This window comes from Camelina sativa, chromosome 12 (genome assembly GCF_000633955.1).
Source record: "Camelina sativa cultivar DH55 chromosome 12, Cs, whole genome shotgun sequence".
NCBI classification, from domain to species: domain Eukaryota; kingdom Viridiplantae; phylum Streptophyta; class Magnoliopsida; order Brassicales; family Brassicaceae; genus Camelina; species Camelina sativa.
In genome coordinates, this window is record NC_025696.1 from 8,695,890 (window position 1) to 8,719,184 (window position 23,295).

The 23,295-nt window shown below is 32.9% G+C and overlaps 6 protein-coding genes and 1 pseudogene across 7 annotated transcripts; 2 read left to right on the forward strand and 5 right to left on the reverse strand.

The window, feature by feature from the left end:
• On the forward strand, nucleotides 1,733-3,820 carry LOC104730943 (membrane-anchored ubiquitin-fold protein 3). Its single transcript, XM_010450191.2, has 4 exons — nucleotides 1,733-1,975; nucleotides 2,076-2,330; nucleotides 2,553-2,723; nucleotides 3,485-3,820. Exons 2-4 carry the CDS (start codon nucleotides 2,201-2,203, stop codon nucleotides 3,538-3,540), a joined length of 357 nt encoding a protein of 118 aa, XP_010448493.1. The 5' UTR covers nucleotides 1,733-1,975; nucleotides 2,076-2,200; the 3' UTR covers nucleotides 3,541-3,820.
• LOC104733319 lies at nucleotides 4,734-5,181 on the reverse strand. The gene has a single exon (XM_010452902.1). It carries the CDS (start codon nucleotides 5,157-5,159, stop codon nucleotides 4,734-4,736), a length of 426 nt encoding a protein of 141 aa, XP_010451204.1. The 5' UTR covers nucleotides 5,160-5,181.
• On the reverse strand, nucleotides 7,652-8,051 carry LOC104730944 (annotated as a pseudogene).
• On the reverse strand, nucleotides 8,814-11,269 carry LOC104730945 (protein TAPETUM DETERMINANT 1). Of its 2 annotated transcripts, none has more exons than XM_010450193.2 (4): nucleotides 11,162-11,269; nucleotides 10,280-10,479; nucleotides 10,097-10,183; nucleotides 8,814-9,304 (listed from the first exon to the last, which is right to left on the reverse strand). In XM_010450193.2, the coding sequence occupies exons 2-4, from the start codon at nucleotides 10,353-10,355 to the stop codon at nucleotides 8,952-8,954; spliced, it is 516 nt and encodes a 171-aa protein (XP_010448495.1). In that variant the 5' UTR covers nucleotides 10,356-10,479; nucleotides 11,162-11,269; the 3' UTR covers nucleotides 8,814-8,951. The 2 variants fall into 2 exon arrangements, with proteins under 2 accessions (XP_010448495.1, XP_010448494.1); XM_010450192.1 differs by having other exon boundaries at nucleotides 10,097-10,189.
• Nucleotides 14,449-19,548, reverse strand: LOC104730946 (protein MICRORCHIDIA 7-like). The gene is made up of 19 exons (XM_010450194.2): nucleotides 18,678-19,548; nucleotides 18,518-18,592; nucleotides 18,381-18,415; nucleotides 18,196-18,274; nucleotides 18,006-18,098; nucleotides 17,845-17,929; nucleotides 17,619-17,694; nucleotides 17,094-17,222; nucleotides 16,749-16,847; nucleotides 16,557-16,658; nucleotides 16,158-16,313; nucleotides 15,950-16,045; nucleotides 15,791-15,842; nucleotides 15,597-15,708; nucleotides 15,431-15,501; nucleotides 15,200-15,333; nucleotides 15,040-15,093; nucleotides 14,835-14,957; nucleotides 14,449-14,735 (listed from the first exon to the last, which is right to left on the reverse strand). Exons 1-19 carry the CDS (start codon nucleotides 19,171-19,173, stop codon nucleotides 14,655-14,657), a joined length of 2,148 nt encoding a protein of 715 aa, XP_010448496.1. The 5' UTR covers nucleotides 19,174-19,548; the 3' UTR covers nucleotides 14,449-14,654.
• LOC104730947 (60S ribosomal protein L7a-1-like) lies at nucleotides 19,729-21,437 on the forward strand. Its single transcript, XM_010450195.2, has 7 exons — nucleotides 19,729-19,809; nucleotides 20,027-20,071; nucleotides 20,167-20,368; nucleotides 20,461-20,630; nucleotides 20,732-20,860; nucleotides 20,956-21,048; nucleotides 21,147-21,437. Exons 1-7 carry the CDS (start codon nucleotides 19,807-19,809, stop codon nucleotides 21,276-21,278), a joined length of 774 nt encoding a protein of 257 aa, XP_010448497.1. The 5' UTR covers nucleotides 19,729-19,806; the 3' UTR covers nucleotides 21,279-21,437.
• On the reverse strand, nucleotides 21,543-22,847 carry LOC104730948 (HVA22-like protein d). The gene is made up of 4 exons (XM_010450196.1): nucleotides 22,646-22,847; nucleotides 22,510-22,536; nucleotides 22,115-22,424; nucleotides 21,543-21,895 (listed from the first exon to the last, which is right to left on the reverse strand). The coding sequence occupies exons 1-4, from the start codon at nucleotides 22,690-22,692 to the stop codon at nucleotides 21,869-21,871; spliced, it is 411 nt and encodes a 136-aa protein (XP_010448498.1). The 5' UTR covers nucleotides 22,693-22,847; the 3' UTR covers nucleotides 21,543-21,868.

Below are 23,295 nucleotides of genomic sequence, written 5' to 3' on the forward strand. Positions count from 1 at the left end.
GCACCCAAGATATTGATGATTTTTTTCAACCAAATTTAATTATAAATAGCATAAACCGTAATAAAATACACAATCCTGGTTTAGAAGTAATAATCAAACTTTTATGTGTTATTCTAGTAAGTCGAAAATCTCAACGTGTTAGTCTAGTAATAAACCTACTTTTATGTAATATTCTAGGTAATTTCCCTTTTAAGTATGTATCCCCTATTTAATATTTCGGAAGTACACAACTTCTTTTTGGTAGACTATATAATAGTTATAAGTTATAAAGTTATTGTTATTATTTGATTCATTAATTGGTTACAAAATAGGTTATATGGATTAACTTATACATAGATACACTTAAAAAGAATATCCCAAGAATAATACAACTTAAAAGAAATAAAATCTCTAACAATCATATACTGTTAGGCCATATATACTTTTAGGAAATTAAAGAAAAAAAATATAATAAAATCTCGAAAATTAATTAAAAACGAAATAATATTTTACCTAACACTCCTCCAAACTTTTAGTATAAATCATTGACATTTTCATTCACCGAAATACACTCTATTCATACCAAAAAAATTGTTCAATCCATAAAATATTCAAGCTTTAGTAATATTATTCTTTAAAAAATAAATTTTAACTGAGTAACGGATCAAAATTTGAATATTTAAATTCAATTTCATATATTTCTTTGTTGAATTGTATAGTTTAATATATTTTAAACTTTTAAAATAAATTAATTTGAAATATTTTAAAATAGTTTAATTTGATATTTTTAAAAATATCATAAATATATGATAGATCAAAAAGTTAAAAATTATAAACACTCTAATTTGATTTGTTATAGCACGAATCAATAATATGTCACTATAATATGAAATAATTCCAAGAAATATGAGCAAAGGTTAAAATTTCAAGAAATATGATTTCTCAGATTAAATTAAAGTTTAGAATAATGTTGTTTCGTAGGCATTTTCTCGGTTAAGATGATTTTGACAAACATACGTTACATTAATATGCGGTATACTACGGGTTAACTCACAATATTAACAATCAAAATATAATGTATAATTTTAAACACTTAACAAATCAAATAAAAAAAATAAATTAATTTTTTATCACACAACTTAACTTGCGGTATGCCACGGGTTAATTATCTAGATCTACTAGAATAGATCTTACAAAATATATGTTATTTTCATAATTCATATTCAGCATATGATTTGGCATAGTATTCCATCCAAAAAAACTTTTAAAATAAATAAAATAATCACATATATGATGTTTTTGAATAAAAATTACATAATAAACAAAAGAAATTTCAACCCGTGCTAGAGCACGGGTTATATTCTAGTATAATAAGTATTGGAGCGTCTCCATCGTGAGTTAATGAATAACTAACGGTGTTAGGATCATTGTAGGCTAAAATTAAATCAGTTAGTGTATGAATATGGACAACTCAATACTTGAGATACTTTGTGATAATTGAAATTTCATGACTTCATGGTGTATTCCCCTCTTAAAAAAAAGTTAAAAAAGGCCTTTTTTATACATCAAAAATATGAATTTTTATCACAAAGAATACCCATATCTCAATTATGTTCGACAAGACTATTAAAAAGATTTGGAACCTACGGAAAACATAGTGCCAATTCTAGAAAAAAAGAAAAAAATATGGTGGGAACAGTTTAACTTTAACAGGGGGTAAAAAACCTTAAATTCGAATAAAACGACAGCGTTTGAGAAGGACGATAAAAAGTAGAAGACGTCGGCTTGAGAGAGAGAGAGAAGTAGAAGTGACGACGCAAAACAAAAACAAAAGAAAAAGGTGAAAACCGTCGGCTTGAGTTGAGAGAAGGCAACTTTGGGGTTATTTGGTGCTGGTGGTGACTCTTTGAGAGCCTTCTTTGTTTTTGGTTAAAAAGCGCTTTTTTCATCACACCTCCTCTAATCAAAAAAAAGATCGGAAGCTACAATTCTCTCTGTATTTGAATTTCTTCTCAGTTTATAATCCTCTTTTTTTTTGGTCCTATATCTCAATCGAAGCGAGAGCTCTGATTCTCGTTTTTTTTTTTTTTTTTCAGATCTGAAAGAGTTGTGTTCGGTGGTTGGGTTTTTCATTTTTGAGAAGCGGGATTTGGTGATCGGAGCTGGGGTTTTTAGGCGGTTATCAAGAAGTCAGAAAGAGAGAGAGAAGTCAACGACGGATATGCCGGAGGAAGAGTCGATAGATATCAAATTCAGGTTGTACGATGGCTCTGACATCGGACCTTTTCGGTATTCCGCAGCGTCTACTGTTGATTTTTTGAAGCAGAGGGTCGTCTCCGATTGGCCCAAAGGTTTGTTTTTTAGGGTTTTCTTACGTCTTTTGATTGTCCCTGAATCTTGCAATTTTCTGGTAGAAATGGGAAAACTTTAGAGCTGTAGATGTTGATGATTAGTTCAATTTTTTGAAGTTGTAAGAGTATGAGAAATATTAAGTCTTTTGTATCATTTGTTGTGAGTTGCAGCTTCTTTAAAAATGCTCGTTTACTTTTTTTTTTGTGTGGTTTAATCTTTAGGCAAAACAGTTGTTCCAAAGGGTATAAACGAAGTGAAGCTGATCAGCTCAGGTAAGATCTTGGAGAACACTAAGACTGTTGGACAGTGTAAGACACCATTTGGAGATATTGCTGGTGGAGTCATTGTGATGCATGTTGTTGTACAGCCCTCTCTTGCTAAATCCAAAACAGGTACCTCTCTTTTTTCTTCTTCTTCTATGTTTAAACCAAAACCCACCTCTCTTGTTGTATATCATCAGTTTTTTTTTTTTCTCAATTCTTGTGTTATTTATCTTGTCACTTGTATGGATTTTGATCTTTGTTATATGGCTCAACCTTACTTCTTATATAATATTATCATCTACCTCTAGTCATACTACTAGGCTGGTCAAATTTCATAATAGTGTTCATCAACTAGATTTTGCACAAGTGACTAGGATCAGTACATTGTTTTTTTTTATTTCTAGAAGCATACTTTACTGACTCAATCAACCTCCTATCAGCGTAGATGCATCTGGTGGTTAGTGGTCTTACCTATTTTTGTCTTCACAGAGTGTGAAAGATACTCATCTACAATTCATTCCTAGGTTTCTGGTGTGCTCTTTGTTCTTTTTTTTTTCTTAGTGAGAAAGAAAGCAAAATCAGCTGTAAGCCTACCAAAGGCATGCCATGAGAGAAAAGAATAGCCTGTATTCATTACTGGTCGTCGTCATGGGTCAACAATTAGTTTGACTGACATTCGTTTATTCAAACCTGCTAGACGATGGCTCTTACTTTTTTTTTATTTCAAATCTTCTAGAGAATGGATCTCACTTTGAAAATAGTCGTTGCTAATCTTTAAGATTTTTCTCCATCTTGTTTGTTATAAACAATCTTGACGAAGTCATGAAAACTCGAAGACGTTGTTGATGAATTCGAACTTAACACTTGAATGTTTGTTTTTGATTGAACAGAGAAGAAGGTTGATAAAGCACCCAAGACGGTAATCTGCACATGCACCATTTTGTGAAGGGAGCAAGACATGTATCATACACACGCAGTCTCAATTCTTCCGGTACAGAAGAAACCAAAAACAAAAGAAAGCTAAAAAAAAAAGTAAAAGTAAAGCTTCCCTTTAAAGCTGTGGAGTTTTTTTTTTTCTATCTTTGAATGTGTAGAAAGAAAATGAACTAAATTCTTTTCAAGGTACCTCTTGTTTCTTATTTGTTTTTGTCCTTACTGTCCCAATGTACTGAAGTTGTATAGGTTACTACTATATTAGGTCGATTACGCGTGATGAAGATTTATTATACTACTATCTACTAAACAGCAACAAAAATTGTGCCTTCAAATATTCATTTCTTCCTTTCACATCATAATAATCATAGTATTGGTGAATTTGCCAAATGGCCAAATTTCTATACAGTCTTTTAAATCTCTAAATTATCTCGCTTTGGCTATATAAAATTCTGAGACTTGTCATTAGATGTTTTGTTGACCAAACCGTTTTGGAGCCTCTTCCGTTTAACCGTTACTTATTATTAATTGAGGGATGCTCTTAATGTGACGACAATAAACAAGTAAGTGATCTGATCTACTTGTTTAGGAGGTTCTTTCTCTGTTGGTAGTCTTCTCCTCGGGGGTTAAGTCAACTTATTATGACCCAATCGGCTTTAGGGTGTGTTCTTGCTCTGGATTTTGACATTTTCTAGCTACTAATTGATATGACTTTATAAAGGGAGAAAGAGTTTGATATTTTGCTTTATCTATCAATGTTGCTCGAAACATTCCACATCCAAATTAAAAAAAAAAAAAACAAAAAAGAAAAGAGGACAGTATGGTCTGGATGATTAATCACTTATTTCAGTATCTACAAGGCTCTTAATTTCCCTAATTCTTTACTATACTATTCTAGAAAAACAGCAGGATTAGTATCAAATCCATACTAAATTACCTTTCACAACCGAGAAGCAGGTCGACATCAAAAGCCCATTCTTAATCCGAACTTGGTCCAAATGAAACTTTGGTTCTTAAACCAACCAGTTTGCATCTTTTGTTTAACGTGTAAGTGTATATGATGTTATGTCTTTTTATAATGTTTAAATTTTATGTCATGTAAGGCTTAGCAAACGGAAAGTGTTACTATGTTAGTTCAGTAAAAAGAAAATAATACCTTTTTATTCTTTAGCTTATAAATATGATGAAACCTTGTTACAATGGTATTCAAATAGCAGGAGGATTCCAAGGAAAACATTTTTCCTTACCTTTTAATAATCTACATGGACCCTTAGGTCTTATACTCCAAACACACGGATTATCTTGACATATACCAATACGATAATCTCTGTTAGCATCAAAAATATCAAACCATTTAGATTGACTTCCATTTTTCCATTGAAAGTGACAAAAGTACAGAGTGGTCTCCCAAAAATTGAGTTTTGCTTGAAATCCCCAATGTTGATGAGGAGCTAAATAATGTGCTCCAAAATCTTCGTCTTTCGATTTGCAGTATACTCCTAATTGAAGATTTGGACCAATATCATTGATGATGTCCACATTTACATGCCGACTAGCCTTGCAAAGACCACCAAAGAAAAATACAATGAATGTGACACTAAATATGAAATGAAATGCTGATGAACTACACATAAGAATATTTTTTATAATAATAACTGTGAATGTTTTATAAAAATAAAAGTATAAGTCTTTTTAGCATCTCATCTTTTTATACTCCATCGGGCAGCAAAAAAGAAGGCTTTTAGCGTCAGTTTTTATTTACCTTGATGTCACTTAATAACCGAGTTGAAAAACTTAATGTTAGTTACAAAACTGTCATGTGTCATTGACCTGACTTTAAATTATTTTGCTTCATTTTAACTAGCGTCATTTAACGGATGGAAGGGAGTACATATTTTAACGACAGTTTCAAATTGATGCAAAAACATTCTATTTAAGTTTTTTTCCTTAGCTTTTGCGTAATAAAATTGACGACAAAAAAAAATTGTCTTTCCCAAAACCAACGTATACAGTACACACGACCAATAATGTTATTTTTCACTAAATTAAATTAAAATAAGAAAAAACTGAAAATAACAATAAATTAATATTCTATTGTTGATAAAAAAAACAATAAATTAATAAATATTTAATTATTCAAATAATAGCACGCATAACAAGTGTCAATCATCTGGACACAAAACAATCAAACGGAAAAATGGCCATTTCCGACATGTACAATATCAAAAATGTCAATTTATACCTATACAAACTCTCGGTGCTACTTTCTAACTATACTCAAATAAAATTCAACTTGACATTTTAAGTGATTTGTATAAAAGTTACAAATTCTATGTTATTTAATCATGGATTTTAAAAAGTCTCCTGAAATTCACTGTTATTGAACTGATGATTTTAAATCTACTTTAAAATCCACTGTTATTCAAAACAGTTTGTGGATTTGGATTTTAATAAATTTTAGGGATTCTGAAAGATTTGAGATGATTTGTTTAGTTAAAAATACAGAAATCCAAATCTCATGGTTTTATGTGGGATTTGAAAGAATTTTACCATAAATCATATCAACTTCCCTAAAATCTATCAAAATTCTAAATTTCTTAAATCTCATAAAATCATCCAAAATTATTGTTTCAATACACCCCCCTTAATGAAGTGGCATCGTATATCAAAACTACGTAGTTTTCATGCTGTAATTTCGTTTTTTTTTAAAAAGGTAAGACTCCAGAATCGAACCCGGGTCCATCAAAGTTTTAATCAACACTTTAACAATATGATCTAGCAGCCTTATTCATAATATTGGAAAACTTTAATGTTTATAACCACATCCGCCTGCGAGAATCTCCTTCCTCTTTCTTGGCATCGTTAATGGCTGCTCTGCCCTGGTTCCTTCACCATCTAGATCCGCCTCCGTTGGTCCAATCACTAATTGTTTACATTCATCGTGGTTTCCCAAGATTTGATTTTTTAACTTTTTGATTCTTTTAAAATTTTGAATTTTGGAGATTCGTTGTTCCTCTTTGATCACAATCATCATCACTAGGGTTTCTGTTTTCCAGTAAAAATTAAGGAATGAGGATGCCAAAATTATCAATGCCACTAACGATGCCAAGGAAGAGAAGAAGAGTATAACAATTATCATTGTACACGGGTAATTATCATTAAATTGTGTTACACGGGTAATCATCATTTCATTATTTTGCTACTATTATGAATATAAGAATATTAGATATATTTAGTTAAGTTGATTAAACTATGACCATGTAAAAATAAATTATGTTGTGGTAAACTGCAGGTTTATATCCTACAATTAACAATCAAATACAATTATATAATCTTACACTAAAAAAAAATATACAACTTCAAATTTTAGTTTAAAAAATAGTCCCGAGGTGTACCGCGGGTCAAAATCTAGTTAAATCATCATAATGGATTTCTTTTTCTCTAAAAATCCTACTAATAACTGATTGTTTCGATTGAATGGTGTTAACTTTTCATAATTGATTTCCTTATCTATAAAAATTCTTATACATGAATATTAAATCGATTTTGTATATTAAATTGAATTCCCATATTTTTATATTTATTGTCTTTTTATGCAACTTTTTAAGGATTAACTTTGTAAATAACTTTTTAAATAAGTATAACTAACTTAAAAGGTAGAACATCAAACATATTTTGTTATATATATATATATATATATATATTAACATTTTTGAAGTAAAAATTTTAATTTATTTTTATTTTATATGGTTAAAGATAATTACAAGAAATATAAAAATTAATTAACATAATACCAAATTATATAAATTATACAATCAATTATCAATCTTAAAAGAAAAACGATTCTAATATGCTCTCTATATAAAAAATAGTGAGTCATATATATTCACTAAACAAAATTAGAGGACATTAAAGTCTAGCTGATTAATCACATATTTCAATATCTGTAAGGCTCTTAATTTCGTCTCTACTAGACTATTCTAAGAAAGCGCAGGATTGGTATCAAACCATACTAAATTACCTTTCACAACCAAGACATCAAATGTTGGTGTAGTAAAAGGAAAATAATACTATTTTTATTCTTTAGCTTATAAATATAAAATCTTGTTACATTATTCAGCATTTCATGGAAAACATTGTTCTTGACCTGTTAATCTACATGGACCATTAGGTCTTATACTCCAAACACAAGGACGATTTTCACATATATATTGATCTCTCCTAGTTACACGAATATCAAACCATTTAGATTGACTTCTCCATTGAAAGTGACAAAAGAACAAAGTTGTTTCCCAAATATTAATAGCTTCTCTAAATCCCCAGTGTTGATGAGGGACTAAAGATTGTGATCCAAGATCTTTGTCCTTCGATTTGAAGTGTAGTGCCAATTAAACATTTGGAACAATATCATTGATGATATCCACACTTACATGCCGACTAACCTGGCATAGACCACCAAAAAGAATAGCTATGAATGTGACACTAAACATTATATGAATTACAGAGGAGCCACACATTATGAAAAATTTGAATGATACTTATCAATGTTCAATAAAAAATGAACTTCAAGTTTTAGCATACCATCTTTTTATACTTGATAGTCTTGATCACGTGCATCTCTCGCGAATGAATGATTTAAGATTGTCAAAGATAAACTAATATTCTTTACCCTTGTTCGGAAATAATAACCTGAATTTGTAGAGAAAAAGGAAAGCAAATGCTGAACAACTTTGACCAGCAAATATATGCTCCCTTTATTTTGTTATCAAATGATATTCATTTGTTTTAGAAAACGTATACAGTATATCACAAGTCGTAATCTTAGCATTTAGCAACTTATATAAAGATATAAATGCATACATAAACTGATAAAGTTATAAATGCAGGCATAAACCCTTTGAAACAACTATTTCATTATACTAAATTACTTTCTAAACATAAAAGAAAATGTATTTTATAAATTAAAAATCAATAGTATATTAAAGCTGAAAAATAAAATCTTCCCGAAAAAAAAAATATATATATATATATATATATATATTATCTTTCGAATTTATTTTTTATTAATTGATTTGATCAATTAATTATAAAAAATCAAAACCAAAACCTTTTTAATCATACTAAAAAGAGAGGGAGGGGTAAATCTACTTTTAGATAAACATACTGTAATGATGGTATTCGTATGAATAATAAGGTAAGCTTTATAGAGGGAAAAAGAGTTTGATAGATTCCTTTTTTTTTATATACTTATATATATCACTGTTTCCACATCCAAAGAGAACAAAAAACAAAAGTGGATGATGGTAGCATTCGTATGAATAAAACTAATCTCCATATTTCCGTATCTAATAAGACTCTCTTAATTTCCCTCAGTTGCTACTATCTTATCCTAAAAGAAAAAAGAAAAAAAAGAAAGCAAACAAGCTAAGAGCAGGTGACGAAGGCGACAGAGAGAGGGTAAGGGAAAGTGTTGGCGTAGTGAAAAGAGAGTGTGGAGCCATAAGGCAAAGGCTTGCCGTTGTTGACAAGACAGTCGTCGTAGTGAAGACGCTTGAAGACTCTTGGGTTAATCAATTTAGCTGAGCTAAACCAACCGCAGCTGATGTGGATCCTCGAAATAACGCATCCAGACATACACATGTTGGTAATCTCTACCGTGTAACCTGGTATCCCGCTCGGCATTGGTTCCGTTGCAGCTTGGTTCACCACTATGTCTGTACTCTTGCACTTGTCTCCTATCCTCTCTGGCTCTGCCCTCCTTTCAACTTTTCCTTTTTCTTTTTCAAAATAAACAGAGGAAATTTTTAGTCTATATATTACATTAGCTACATTGTTAAGAAGATAATTTCGAAAATTATTGGATACAAAGAAAAAATAAAGACTCGTACTTTCTAACTCCATTTTCTAGTAAAACTTAATGGAATAATAACCAAAAATTATTGGAGTAGAAGAAAGAAAATATAAAGAGAAATACTATATCAATTTGACAGCTGGATGAAGTAGGAAGCTGTTTAAGCATTGCTCTACGCTACACATGTATGCACACTAGACTAGAGTCAATAGTCAAACAAGTCATCAACTAATTTCACCAATTATTTTTTTTTGTTTTTACTAATTATAACAAACAAGAAGAAAAAATTAGATTCAAGAGCTGATTTGAAAAACTCAAATCTTAAGAGGATGATGTTGTTTGTATTTATTATAATTCAACAGATGATTGATAAGTCATGGAAATAATAGGGTCCACAAAAGTATAACGAACAAAAAGAAACAAAAGGGGAGCAAGAAAACACAGACGTGCGAAAGACTGACGACGACGCTGTGACAAAAATACAAACAAAAAAGGACTAAACGCATCAGGTAAGGTGTGTGTGTGTGTGTTTACAGAGAAGAGCAAAGAGAGAGAGAGGAAGAGGTTCTGATGCATACAAAACAAACAAAATCACACCATTTCACGAGGATCTTAACCAAAAATGGAGCAACCATAGACAAATTTAACAAAATTCAACACAAAAGTTATCAATCATCGATTTGGTAAAAGAAAAAAAACAAAAGTTTCAAAAAATTACCAGGAGAGAGAAGAAGCATCTTCCGATGCGAAGAGCTAGGTAACGTCGTCGTTTTAGTAAAATCCAGATTACCTCTAAGCTTTACCCCTGTTTCTTCAAAACCAATTCATGCACCACTCAGCCAGTGTGTTACTAACAATAAAGTGAATCTAAAATCTGATTTAGGAATTTAACTAGTAGTACCGGAGGCGAGAGCCGTGCCGTGAAGAAGAAAGTATGAGAGAAGTATCGCCGAAATCAGAAGTCGCCGCCGGTTCATGTGGTTAGACGTCGGGAAACTAAAAAAAAAAAATAGCTAATGACGATGAAGCTCTGACTCTCTCTCTCTCTCGTCTTCTCCTCTTGTTCCGTCAACGTCGATGTTTGACTCTTCACCGGAAAATCTGAAAAAAAAATCAGAGGAAAGAGAAGAAAGACCTTTTTATGAGTATATCTATAAATAAAATCACACGACTAGTCTTGTCTTTGCATCAATCGTATCAAATGAACAGTTAAATCATAGGAAAATGGAGATTTTGCACTGCTCCTGATTTAACGAATCTGTTTCAAATTCTTTTTTGACCCCAAAAAAAAAAATGAAAAGCGAAATGTACAGAGAAACAGAGAAGCTTAAAACCCTAAAATCAGAGAAGACGACGGCGAGATGCATTACCAGATTTAACTAGTTTCTGGAGCAAAAAAAACTTCATCGCAAAAAGTAAACAAAAACAGTGAATATTATTCTAAAAATCAAAATCAAGCTAGGAGACGAAAGCGATTCAGGAATCGTATCGTAAAGCGAATCAGGAGACAGAGATGAACCGTATCATAAAAAGCGACAAACATGGAGGAAAAAAAAAGTAAGGAATCGAGTTTCCTGGAAAAAAAGCAATCTGAATCTGACGGAAAACGAAGAGAGTGGAACTTAGTGAAACAGAGAGAAACAAGCAGGAGCAAACAAACAAAAAAGTATCTAACAGAGAGAGAGAGAGAGATGATGGAGAAAATTCCAGAATACAAAATACACATCTCCTACAGATTCCATGTACTCCGTACAGTTTTTTTAAAAGAGAGTTTCTCACTCACCTTTAAGTTTCTTCGTCTGCAAGTGGTGTCGCCGAGGTAGAAGACGAAGCGATTTTATAGAGAGAGAAAAAAATGGATGTGGGGATGGTTCTCGTCTGTGTATTATATACACTACAGGTCTACAGTCGTATTTATAGTCCCTTCCTTTTAACAATATTTTGTTTTGATGAAAATTACCCAAAAAAAAAAATTCTTATTATTAGACATGGTAAAGAATAAAAGATACTCAATTTCGAGTATTATTAATTCACTTTATGTACGTATATGTTCAATAAAATTTGATAGTAGATGAAAGGGAACTCTTTTTGTGTGTTTTCTTCATTTTATTTTGAAATGATGAATTTTTAATATATGGTATAGAGTCGTGAGTCGTGACATGGTTAATGTGGTGGACCGCTTTGATTGATACCGTTAGAAAACTTTAGGAATGAATCTCGCTTGTATCCATCCATCCATCCAACCAACCACAAATGGGTTGGTACGTTTATTACTGATGCAGTTGGTGGTAAAACATATTCTCGCAACAAAGGAAAAAAAGAAAATATTAGGAATACACTACAATATAAGGGTGAAAACGTAATTTCAATAATTATGAACTAGTACTATAATTTTTCTGGATCGAGTCCATGTGAATGGGGAATGAATGATTGTCTTATACTTGTTTTATGATCAGATTAATGAAGGAGGAAGAAGATTGGGTAATTATTTGTATGCAAGTGGAGTAGTAGTAGTATTAAATTGTCACATCCTCACGTGGAAAGAAATCAGAACCACACGAGGTCTCTCTAACACGCGCCTTTAATTGCATTTATGATCCCCCGACCCTGATGTTTTTTTTGTACCCATTTGTTTTTCATATTCTCTCTTTTTATATGATACTTTGTTTTTTGGGAAAATTCCCAAAAAAAACACTAACTAATTTTTATTTGGAAGAAAAAAACACCAACTTTTAAGGCTTCCAAAAAAATACATCAACTAAATTTTTGTGACTAATAAAAACCCAAACTATAAAATGTTTGCAGATTTATACATATGATATCAAACAAAAAAAATATTCCAATTTTACCCTTTATTTAAAATTAAAAAGAAATCATATATATAAAAGTAAGGTTTTGATCTCTCCTTATTGGTTATTTATAAGATTAAAATATTCCAATGTTTATTTATAAGATTTCAAAGATATAAGTTACATTTCTAAAATAATTTAATTAGAGGAGTTAATTATAGTGTGTTTGAGTGATAATGAATGGAAAAAGTCAATTATATATATTAAAGTGAATTATTTATGTGAATTATATATGTTAAACTTGATTTTCTTTTTCTTAAAACCAACATATGTGAATTTAAATTTAACTATGAAAATTTTAAAAATAAATATGAATAGATTAGAAAGGCAAGTAATATAAAAGAAATATTTTATTTATATATAAATAAAATAAAAATTGAAAACAATGTTAAATATATATAATACTTTCTAAATTAAAATATAGAATCAAACTCTTACAACACATATGAGAAATAACAACATTTGATATTGGTGGGAGATGAGGAGAGAATGATTAATTATAAGATGATGATCCAAATTAGATAATTGAGATGAATCTTTAAAATTAAGAACAATGTAAAATATATATGCAGTCTCTAAAATTAAAATTTAGCATTAAAATATTACAATGATATTTCATTTGGTTTTTTGTAACACATACAACAAAAATAGAAATCAAAAAAAAAAAAAANAAAAAAAAAAAAATTATTTAAGGTATTGTAGAAGTCTAGAAGAGAATGAGAGAATATGAAAAATTTGAAAGTAAAAGAATGTTAATATGAGAGAATGAGATAATGCATAATTTATTTTATTTCAGTTATAATTTTATTTTAATGTGTGAGTTATAAATATATTGTGTTATTTGAGTCTTAAATATTATTTAAAGAAATTAAACAATTACAAAGCAAATAAAAAATAAATAAATTAGAAAGCATTAAGTGAAATCAACCAATAAGGAGAGACCAAAACTTTACTTTTATATATGTGATTTCTTTTTAATTTTAAACAAATAAAATTAAGATTTTTTCAAAGGGTAAAATTGGAATATTTTTTTTTGTTTGATATCATTTGTATGAATCTGCCAACATTTTATAGTTTGGGTTTTTATTAGTCATAAAAAATTAGTTGATGTATTTTTTTGGAAGCCTTAAAAGTTGGTGTTTTTTTCTTCCAAATAAAAATTAGTTGGTGTTTTTTTTGGGAATTTTCCCTTTGTTTTTTTTTTAATAAACGATGATGTTTTTGTACCAAGAAGGCAAGAACTTATATAAACTTGCACCCAAAAATTGTTTAATTTTCATGTCTTTTGGGAGGAAAAATAACTCTTAAATGGGATTGTTCACACTGCATAATCAAAAACTTTTTGTAAAGAAAGATCAACTTAGATTTGATCTTGGTTACAGTGGGAAAAAGAGTAACACTGATCAATTCGAGTCTATAAACGAAAATAAAGGCCAAACAAAACCCAAACCAACAGACACACAAGTAAGCCAAAAAAGCGAAAAACAGAAGTGAGTTTTTTTCTTTTATTTTGACTGGCTCACTCTGGCAGAGAGATGAAACAAGGGACTCGCAACATGACAAGTTGGCTTTTTCGTTTTCAACATTTGCTTTCATTTGTTTTTTTTCAAAAAAAAATCCCTAGAGTAATGCAAATAGTACTATTTTAACAATTTTAAAAAGAATGTGAGCTTTTCAAATAGTTTTAAAAGAATAACATCCCATATATATATTGTTACTTATTTTATGCAGTTTGTTTGGGAATAAAGCAATAAATGCAATCAGAACGAAGGCAAGTTTTTTTTTCTGCTTTTGACAGACAGAGCACAATGTGTCATTGATAAAACAGAGTTTTGCAGGGAGCTTTGGTCTGCTGCTTCTCTTTTAAACAAACCTTGCCCATGCCCTCCTCTTCATTTATCCTTCATTTTGTCATTTTTTTTGGAATGATTCCCATTTCTTTAGTTGACCTTATTCAAAACCACACATGCTTCCCTTCTTAAATAACATATGACAAAAAAAAAAATTTGAATCCCCTCTGACATCAAATAAACTAGACATCCATTCCTTTGTATAGTCATATTGGTATGGATATATATATAATTGAGCCAAGATCTCTACAAAGTCAACCCAAATTATTACTACTAATTTTGGTTGGTTTTCACATGGAAGTTCGTTAATGTTACTGAAATGACAGCTGCTAAAGATACAGTGAAGTTTGTAAAGGAAAAAAAATGGAAAATCAATCGAAGGTCAAAAACATTTTAGAGATGTTACAAATTTCCTATCAATAACACTAATTTACAACATGGTATCCAACCCAACCAGACCTGGTCGAGTCATAAATTAAATGGAGATGCTAGACAAGCCTTATTAATCAAATTGGTTTACACAAGCACAAGATATACCTTTTTGTTGTCGTAATCTAACCTCCCCATATATGCAAGTTCAATGTCTCCAGTTCGGACCTCTAGATCCCTCCAGCTTTTTAATCTTATTCAACAGATCATCAATCGTGTTGGACGCTTCCTGCAATGAATCGTTTTAGGTTTTGTTATTTAAGGGTGAGCATTCAAAATGATTACAACACTAGTTAACCAAGAAAGGTTTGTTTCATGAATGAAGAACCTCTAGCTTATTTCTCAGAACTTCTTCCTCCCCATCACGTCGGTCTCTTTCCTCTGAGAATATCTGAATCAGATTCGCTTGCTCTTTGTTCATTTCTTCTATCTTTTGCCTTGCTAATTGAACCTAAATTAACCAGGAAGGATTCCATCAGGCTTTGCAAAGAAACTGTCGAGACAGTTAAAATGTCAGAAAGTAGGGACCATACCTCAACTTCAAGTGCCTTCCTACGCTCTTTCTCACGCCGCAGCTCCTCTTGCAACTGAAAGTGTACCAAAGAACATTGAGAGATCTATTACGATGGAAAGGTCCTTGAGGATTTTCCTCATTATTTTAGATTTGAGATTTTGGTGGGAGTATATATATACCTGTCCACCATCTTTCCCATCATATACACCATTGTCCTCTTTATGATTTGGAGAGTAGAACTTGTCAGAAGCTGGGGTAGAAGTTTTGCTTCTTGTTTGAGCAAATCCCTCGGGATAATTTTCTGGTGATGAGTCTTAACATCCACAAGACATTGTTACATGATCAATCTCTACAAGTAAACTCTCTAGAAATGTGGTATGGACGTTATAAAACCAATACAGACACTATACCTCTGTGATAATAACCGTTTGAAGTCTTTCCATGCCTAGGCGCATAGCCAATTTTGTGACAGTTGTTCCTCCTGGTCAAAAAGGGATGCAATATTATTAGCCCTGAAACATCCATGCTCGGCTCAATGAAGCTGGATCTTAGAACAACTTGAGAAAAGAATCAGACCAGTAATTCTTCTGCATTTGAAGAAGTCGTGACTCAAGTCTAGAGAGAACTGTTGTACGCTCAAACCCTTGTTTATCATGAGCAGGCTCGACAAAATTAGCTTCTAGAACACCTATTAGCAGTAGAAACTAGCTTTGTAATCTTCACATAAAGTAAGCAAATAAAGTAACACACCTTCCATAAAAAACAAATACCTATGACCCCACGACCATCACTGCCTGCCGCATTCCATATCCTCCAAAATGGCTGATAACACAAGTTAATAAGAAAAGAAAAAACACAAGAATATGAGAATCTACTATTTATCTTAAATATCATTTGGGAAGCAAAACGCCATTTAAGTAGAAGGAAACCTTGATGAGCCGATTTTTGTGGTAGACATTAAAGCCTTGAACATCAACATGATGTTTTGCGTCCTTCACAAATCCAATCATTACAATAGCAGACATCTGATCAAAGAAGTTGTGCACGATACCAGCTTTATTATATTATAACTAGAAGATGGCTTCTAATAAATAAGAACTATATGAAGGCTGGTTTTATAAAGTTACTAAAACTTACATCTGTGAACACTCCATATGATTCAGACTGTGGTCGATATGTGATCTGCTCAGTCTGCATCATGTCATTCACTACGCTATGGTGCTCAACATCTTTTCCCCGTAGAATGATACGAAACCCAGGTGGAATTCTTAGGTAGAGGATCGATACATAACTCTGGGAACATGTCAAAAAAGATGTGAAAAATGAATTTAGAATAGAAGCACATGCAGCTAATTTGAACAAGATTCATAATAATATTCCTATTCAAGCTTTTTTATTTTGACAATTACAGTAATTACTGAAATGTTTTGCCTACTGAAATAATCACTATAATTGAAATACTACAGATATACAGTCCTAACTAGCATGAGACTGACTAGAACTACTTTGACAAAAAGACATCTGACTTGTTTATACCCTTAGTGAGTGTCTGTATGTCAGGAAGTGCCTAGAATTAGGAAACTGAGCAGCCATTTTAATGTTCTTCTCTTCCCGATTGACGCCTCTAAGTTGAATATCCTGCAGATAAACAATATGATATGCATAAAAATTTCTATGCATCATCATCTCACAATAAATCTACATACATTGAGCAATAAAAATACATACAAGCGGATCAGCATCAAAATCAAGTTCTAACATCCCTTGATCATCTTCCCACATGTTATATATAACTATCCGTGTGCCACGATCCTTCATCAGATCAAACTACAACAAATGAAGCAACAAATTAGTCATAACATTTGTTCACAGAGACAGTCAAAGGGTGCTATTAGATGAAAACCCACATCAAATGAGTGATAGAGAACAAAAGAAGATCATATAGCTCAGAATGTACTAAAATAATCACTATAATTGACTCATCTTTTTGCTTCCTGGGTTGTAACTCTCATTGAAAATTTCATTGTATGGATAAGTGACTTAGCAACTGTTTTCAACAAAGGGGAAATATACCTGATGAAGTAGATCTTCTTCACTAGAGAATGGCGACCATTCAACTATTGTTTCCAAATTTTTAACCCAATCACTAAGGGAAGACCGGATTATTTTACTCCACTCAGAGTCCCTTCTTTCGTAGTCAAGCTGTCATTATAAATCACATTACAAGAGAATATAAGGATAAAATGCATACAAATTCATCCAAATTAAAAGTAAATGTTGTGAGCATGAAAAATAGTTCTTCTATGGCAGAAGAGATGTGTGGACAGTTAAAAATCAAAGCTAAGTTACAATGTTACCAGCAGTACTGAAAAAAAGTTACCAATTGAGATACAAGCTAAGGTACTAAAAGAGAAGGAAACATCACGATTCTCTACCAAAGGTTTTATCTACCAAGCAGTACAATTTTAACGAAATATCAGAAGAATCATGTTGTGGAGCCAAGCAGTTATCAGAATACTACTTAGAATAGGGAAACCAAGTGGCAGACCATGGAGTTGTTCACAAACAATACCACAAAGTGAAACAAAGAAAGATTACCATGGGTACAACAATGTCCTCCTTTCCTGTGCTCCTTAGAAATGTATATGATACGAGCCCAATGCTCTGCGTAGAACTAAAACCAACATCAAGTAAAATAGACTATAACAAAAAATAACAACTCCAGCTGTTGTTCATATTGTAAGGTAGTGAAAATACAATCGAACCAAAACGAATAAGAACATGATAGCCAAAAGAGGTAACATATTGATGATAACCAACTAACCTCTTTCCATCTTTTCCAGGGCAACGCGAGAATACAATGACATCTGCTCCAAGTCTCATTGTACTAGTCTTAAATCCATTACCATCTATAAGCATATTAATGAATTAAACGTGTTTCTGCAAACATTTGGTATAAGTATCACTCGAGTTTTTAATGCTTACATTGTCCAATGGTGTTTGCAATTTTGCTTTTGGCGGAGTATCCTAAAGACATGCATTGTCGCATTTTTTCAGGATCCATACCACCCCCATTATCTACATGTCAAAACATAAGTATTCTCATACATGACCACATGAATAAAAACAAGGAAGAGATTCAATAAGATATGCTAAAGAAAAGTGTATATTGTACCTTCAATTAATAACATTCTGTTTCCTGCTTTGTTGTTTTCAAGCATGTCTACTTTAACATAAGTAGCTCCACTAGCAACCTGATATCAACGAGAGGAAACATTACTACAAACGCATAAGTTGAATGCACTTCAATCTGTCTAATACAACAACATTATAACAAGTTAAGAAACTAACTAAACCCACCTCATCCAACGCATTGTCCAAAAGCTCTGCAAAAGCTGCACAAGAGAACAAAATAAAACAGATTAGCTCAACGAATTAGAGGGCTGCAAACTCATCGTGTAAAGCTAGCTCGAATAAAGGTTGATGAATAAAAATACCTCCAAGAGCCCATTTGTGACTAGTTGCATTAGAATGTAAAAACTTAGGATGGACTCTTACATGATCAAAGCCACCTGAAACACAAATACATACAGTGTGACATAAGTATCAACATTCATCATTACTGTCTAATGAACAGAATTAACATTTGGTATTGACCTGAAGAAAGATCCCAAGTAGAGCCAGGTGCTCCTTCATAGTCTCCAGCTTTCCAGAACTGCTTACAACTACCAACCCTCCCGGACACGCCCGAGGAAGGCGGCGGCGGAGACATAGGCCTGAAGACATTACATGGATTGGCGGGAATAGCATGCGTCACATTAACCTGCGGCGGATTCGATTGGCCGAATCCTTCAGGCAACGTTACAGCCAGCTCCTCAAGTGTTGTTACCTTCTTAACATTGTTCCTATCACCAGCTCCAAAAGTAGTATCTCTTGCTCTCTTCACACCGACGAAGTTGCCAGAGTTATACCTTATGTCAGGTCTTCCTACTTGGTTTGATTCACCGGCGATATCTCCAATGTCAGAGTCATCATCGCTGCTACAGAGATCGACAACAGGAACAGGTTCACTTCCGGGAAAGCCAAACGGCGAAGTAGTAGTAGAAGAAGGTGGAGGAATCTCTCGCTTCACTTCAATGTTATTATCCATCATAAGTAACGATGAAACAATCCGAGAGAAGAAACAAACACTTAAAAAGAGGAAGAAGATGAAACCGCCGTTTCAATTATTAAAAAAAAAAACAAGAATTGAAGAAGAAGAAGGAGAAAAAGACAAAGCAGGAACACTTTTTAAATCTTTGCGACAAGGAACTCTCTCTCTCTCCCTCCTGTTTTAGTTCCACCGATTCGGCTTTTGTCAACCACCTCAAAGTGTAACTGACTGAATTATATATTTTCCTAAAGTAAAAAAAAATAATTCCGGGGAAAAAAGGGTACGAATTTGAGTCTCTCTGTTCTCTTCTCTCTACTAAAATCTTCAGAGAGGGAGAGGGAGAGAGTTAGTAAGCAAAGGGAAGAACAAAAGGCTTTTTAGGGTTTTTTAAAAATATATTTTGATTATGTTAGTTGTGTGTACTTATATAGATGGGCCATCTAATTAGAAGCCCAATCATATTGATTTTACACAGCTTACTTTTTTATGGATCTCAACATACGGCCCATATTGACAACTCACATAACAAAAAAAAAAAAATAAACCCTAATTTATAATTCTTCGGCTTGTCTCTCTCTCTTTCGTTTCGTTCGTCGTTTCTTTCAGTGTTTTTGAGCTGCAGAAAAGCTGAAAATGGTAAATTCTTCTGCTCCGAGTTCGTTCTTCAATCCAATATTTTTTTAGATTAGATTAGTGTACTGTTGTGTCGCTGCCCACGTCCGAAACAGTTGTTGTTTTTGAGATTTAGCTGTGGATTATGTTAGTCTGATCTTATAGTTTTTGCAACTGTGATTGGTTAGAAATGTGGAATTGAATCTGGACTTATGTATTACATTTCAAATTTGTTTTTTAGGCCCCAAAGAGAGGAGTTAAGGTGACTACCAAGAAGAAGACTGCTGTAAGTGATTCTGTTTTGCTCTCTCTCTCTCTCTCAAGATATTATATCAATCCTTCGATCTGTTCTTAGTTTCTGAAAATGTATTTGGGTTTCAGGACAAAGTAACAAACCCTCTATTTGAGAAGCGTCCTAAGCAGTTTGGGATCGGAGGAGCATTGCCTCCCAAAAAGGATCTCTCCAGGTACATCAAATGGCCTAAATCGATCCGTCTGCAGAGGCAGAAACGTATCCTGAAGCAGAGGTTGAAGGTTCCACCTGCACTTAACCAGTTTACTAAGACCCTTGACAAAAGCTTAGGTCTTTGATCTCTACTATTCCTGTTTTTGCTCTGTTTTTTTTGAATTTACCCTTTAAGCTATTTAAACTCAATGTTTTGTGTAATTTTGCAGCAACTCCTCTGTTCAAGGTTCTTCTCAAGTATAGGCCTGAGGACAAAGCTGCCAAGAAGGAGCGTCTTCTTAAGAAGGCTCAGTCTGAGGCTGAGGGTAAACCTTCTGAGTCTAAGAAGCCAATTGTTGTCAAGTATGGTCTTAATCATGTGACTTACCTCATCGAGCAGGTCTCTTCTCTTCCTGACTGATTCAATTGTCACTCACTATGAATTTATAAGCTTGCTGAAGAAACCTTGACTGAAACCTATTCTGTTTTGTTTGATTGCAGAACAAGGCACAATTGGTAGTGATTGCTCATGATGTGGATCCGATTGAGTTAGTTGTCTGGTTGCCCGCATTGTGCAGGAAAATGGAAGTTCCTTACTGCATTGTCAAGGGGAAATCACGATTGGGAGCGGTAACTATGATTGCTTACTTTTTAAGGGCCTTTTACAGATTTTCTCTACTAAAAAAAACTTGTAATTGATCTGTGATCTCGTTCCTTTGTTGCAGATTGTCCACCAGAAAACAGCATCTTGCTTGTGTTTGACCACAGTGAAGAACGAGGACAAGATGGAATTCAGCAGAATCCTGGAGGCCATAAAGGTGAGAGAATAATGATGTTGATTGTTTACATTTGTGTTTTGGAATGATTTGTGTGTGTAGAATGATTTCAAATGGTTTTGATTTGTATCCTCGCATAGGCAAACTTCAATGACAAGTTTGAAGAGTACCGTAAGAAGTGGGGAGGTGGTATTATGGGATCCAAATCGCAGGCCAAGACTAAGGCTAAGGAGAGAGTTCTAGCCAAGGAGGCTGCTCAGAGGATGAATTAGAGTTCTGTGTGGTTTCATTTTTGGAAGCTTTAGTTTATTCAATTTTGCACATCAAGTCAAAAGTATCTCCCTTTTTTTTTCACTTTCACCTTTTTATTTCATCAATAGAATTAAATTTTCATATCTTATTTGCTTTCGCAATGTCATACCGTTGAGTTATTTGTTTTAGATATTAATTTGTCAGCCAAAACAAACTAACCTACTCACGTTTGGATATTGCAAATAGTGTGGGTTGATTCGGTGAGATATATGAGTCGCATACTATAAGATAATGAAACTTCAGATACATTTGTTTTTAAAAAACTTAAACATCAAAGACTTTTAAAATGAAAGATGGATTGGTTGAACAACATTAGCATATACGCGTGGAAACTAAATCAATACGACAACAAGGTGGAAAGCCACTTCTAATATAAATCGAAACACACACCTCATGAGTCATCATCAACAACATTAACATTCCATTACCCATTTTTTTTCTAAATTAAAAATAAAAAACAAAAGTAGATTAGACAGGACATCATGATGTGACCACCACCAACTCTCTGAGCATTACAATAATACTAGTCAGGCTTCTTCTGTCTTCTGAATCAGTGACTGTGAGCCTCGTGTCCCTCCTATATCACAATTAATTAATCAAAAAAGTCATTAATTAACGAATTAAACAAAAACTAGATAACACACTTGTTATATGCTAATGGTCGCTACGTTAAGAGAATTAGTAAGGCACTTTACGTTTCCTAGGACTATAATTAAATGTATTAATCCAAGAAAAATAAAGTTTATTTCTTTGACACAATTCGAGTTCTAGAACTCCTAATAGTTACTTTACTTACCCGGTGAGGGAAAATAGACTGGAGGATGTTGGGCTTGGTGGACTTGGAGTGGTGGGAAGAGCGGAAGACGCCGTGTTTCTTAAACTGTTCTCTCACAACACGGTTGTAGATAAAAGCTGCGCCTTGAAACTGGGGAAGAACAAGCCAAGCAACGAACACAAGTTTCACCGTATACCAAATCGGAATCCACTCAATAAGCGATTGCAGAATCAGTTCAATCAGCGAGAGGAACGAATAGATAATCCAATACGCAAGCCACTGCTCGTCGTCTACTTTCGTTGCGCTCTCCATTGCTATCACCGATGCGTACCTAAATAATTCGAACATTTATTAAATTTCAGATTTTGAGTTTCTAATCTTTAAACAAAAAAATATTTTGAAAATTAAAAACTTACAATGGATAGAGCAACATCACAATGGGCCTGCATATATATACCAACAAACCGAGAATTAGAAATTAGAAATCGAAACAATAAAAAGAAGTGATTTTGTTGGAAATAATAAAATGTAAGGAAGATTTAAGAATCATACCCAGCGCCTGAATGAAGAGCAGTGAGGAAAGTCCAAAACTTGTCCATTTTTTTTTTTTGTTTTTCTTCTTCCTTGCAAGTTTCCTTTGGGAAGTTTTTCGAAAAATCTCCGATGTTAAAAAAGAGAGAGAGACAAGTCTGTGAAGTTATCGAGGCTCTTTAATTTGCTCTGTAAGAAGAAGACAAAGGTAAATAATGTGAAAAGGAAGAGAACCTAATTTATAGAAAGGAAAGGTCTCTCTCTCAGTCTCTCTATTGGAGAAGAAATTGTATTGTACGGTTTGCTACAGTTGATTAGGTTGGTTGGTTCACACTCTTTTCATTGGCTCTTTTTGCTTAGTGAAAACGGGGTACGGTTTAGAAGAGGAATAGAAGAAAGCTGATGCCGACATACAACTATTCCGGTATAGTCCATCGGTTCAATTAGTGAAATCAATCAGTTTTTGTTCTGTCTGGTACGATTCGGTTCGGTTCAATTTACACGCGTGGCGAGATTTCTAACTTTGATGGCGTCGACATGGCACCGACCTAAAGATAAAAGAAGAGAGGACGTCGGTGAGAGCTTCTGTCATTGCTTTATTTTGTCAGAGCTTCTGTCATCACTCGCTCTCTTCACATTGGAAGACCAACAAGATGAATGAGAAAGCGATG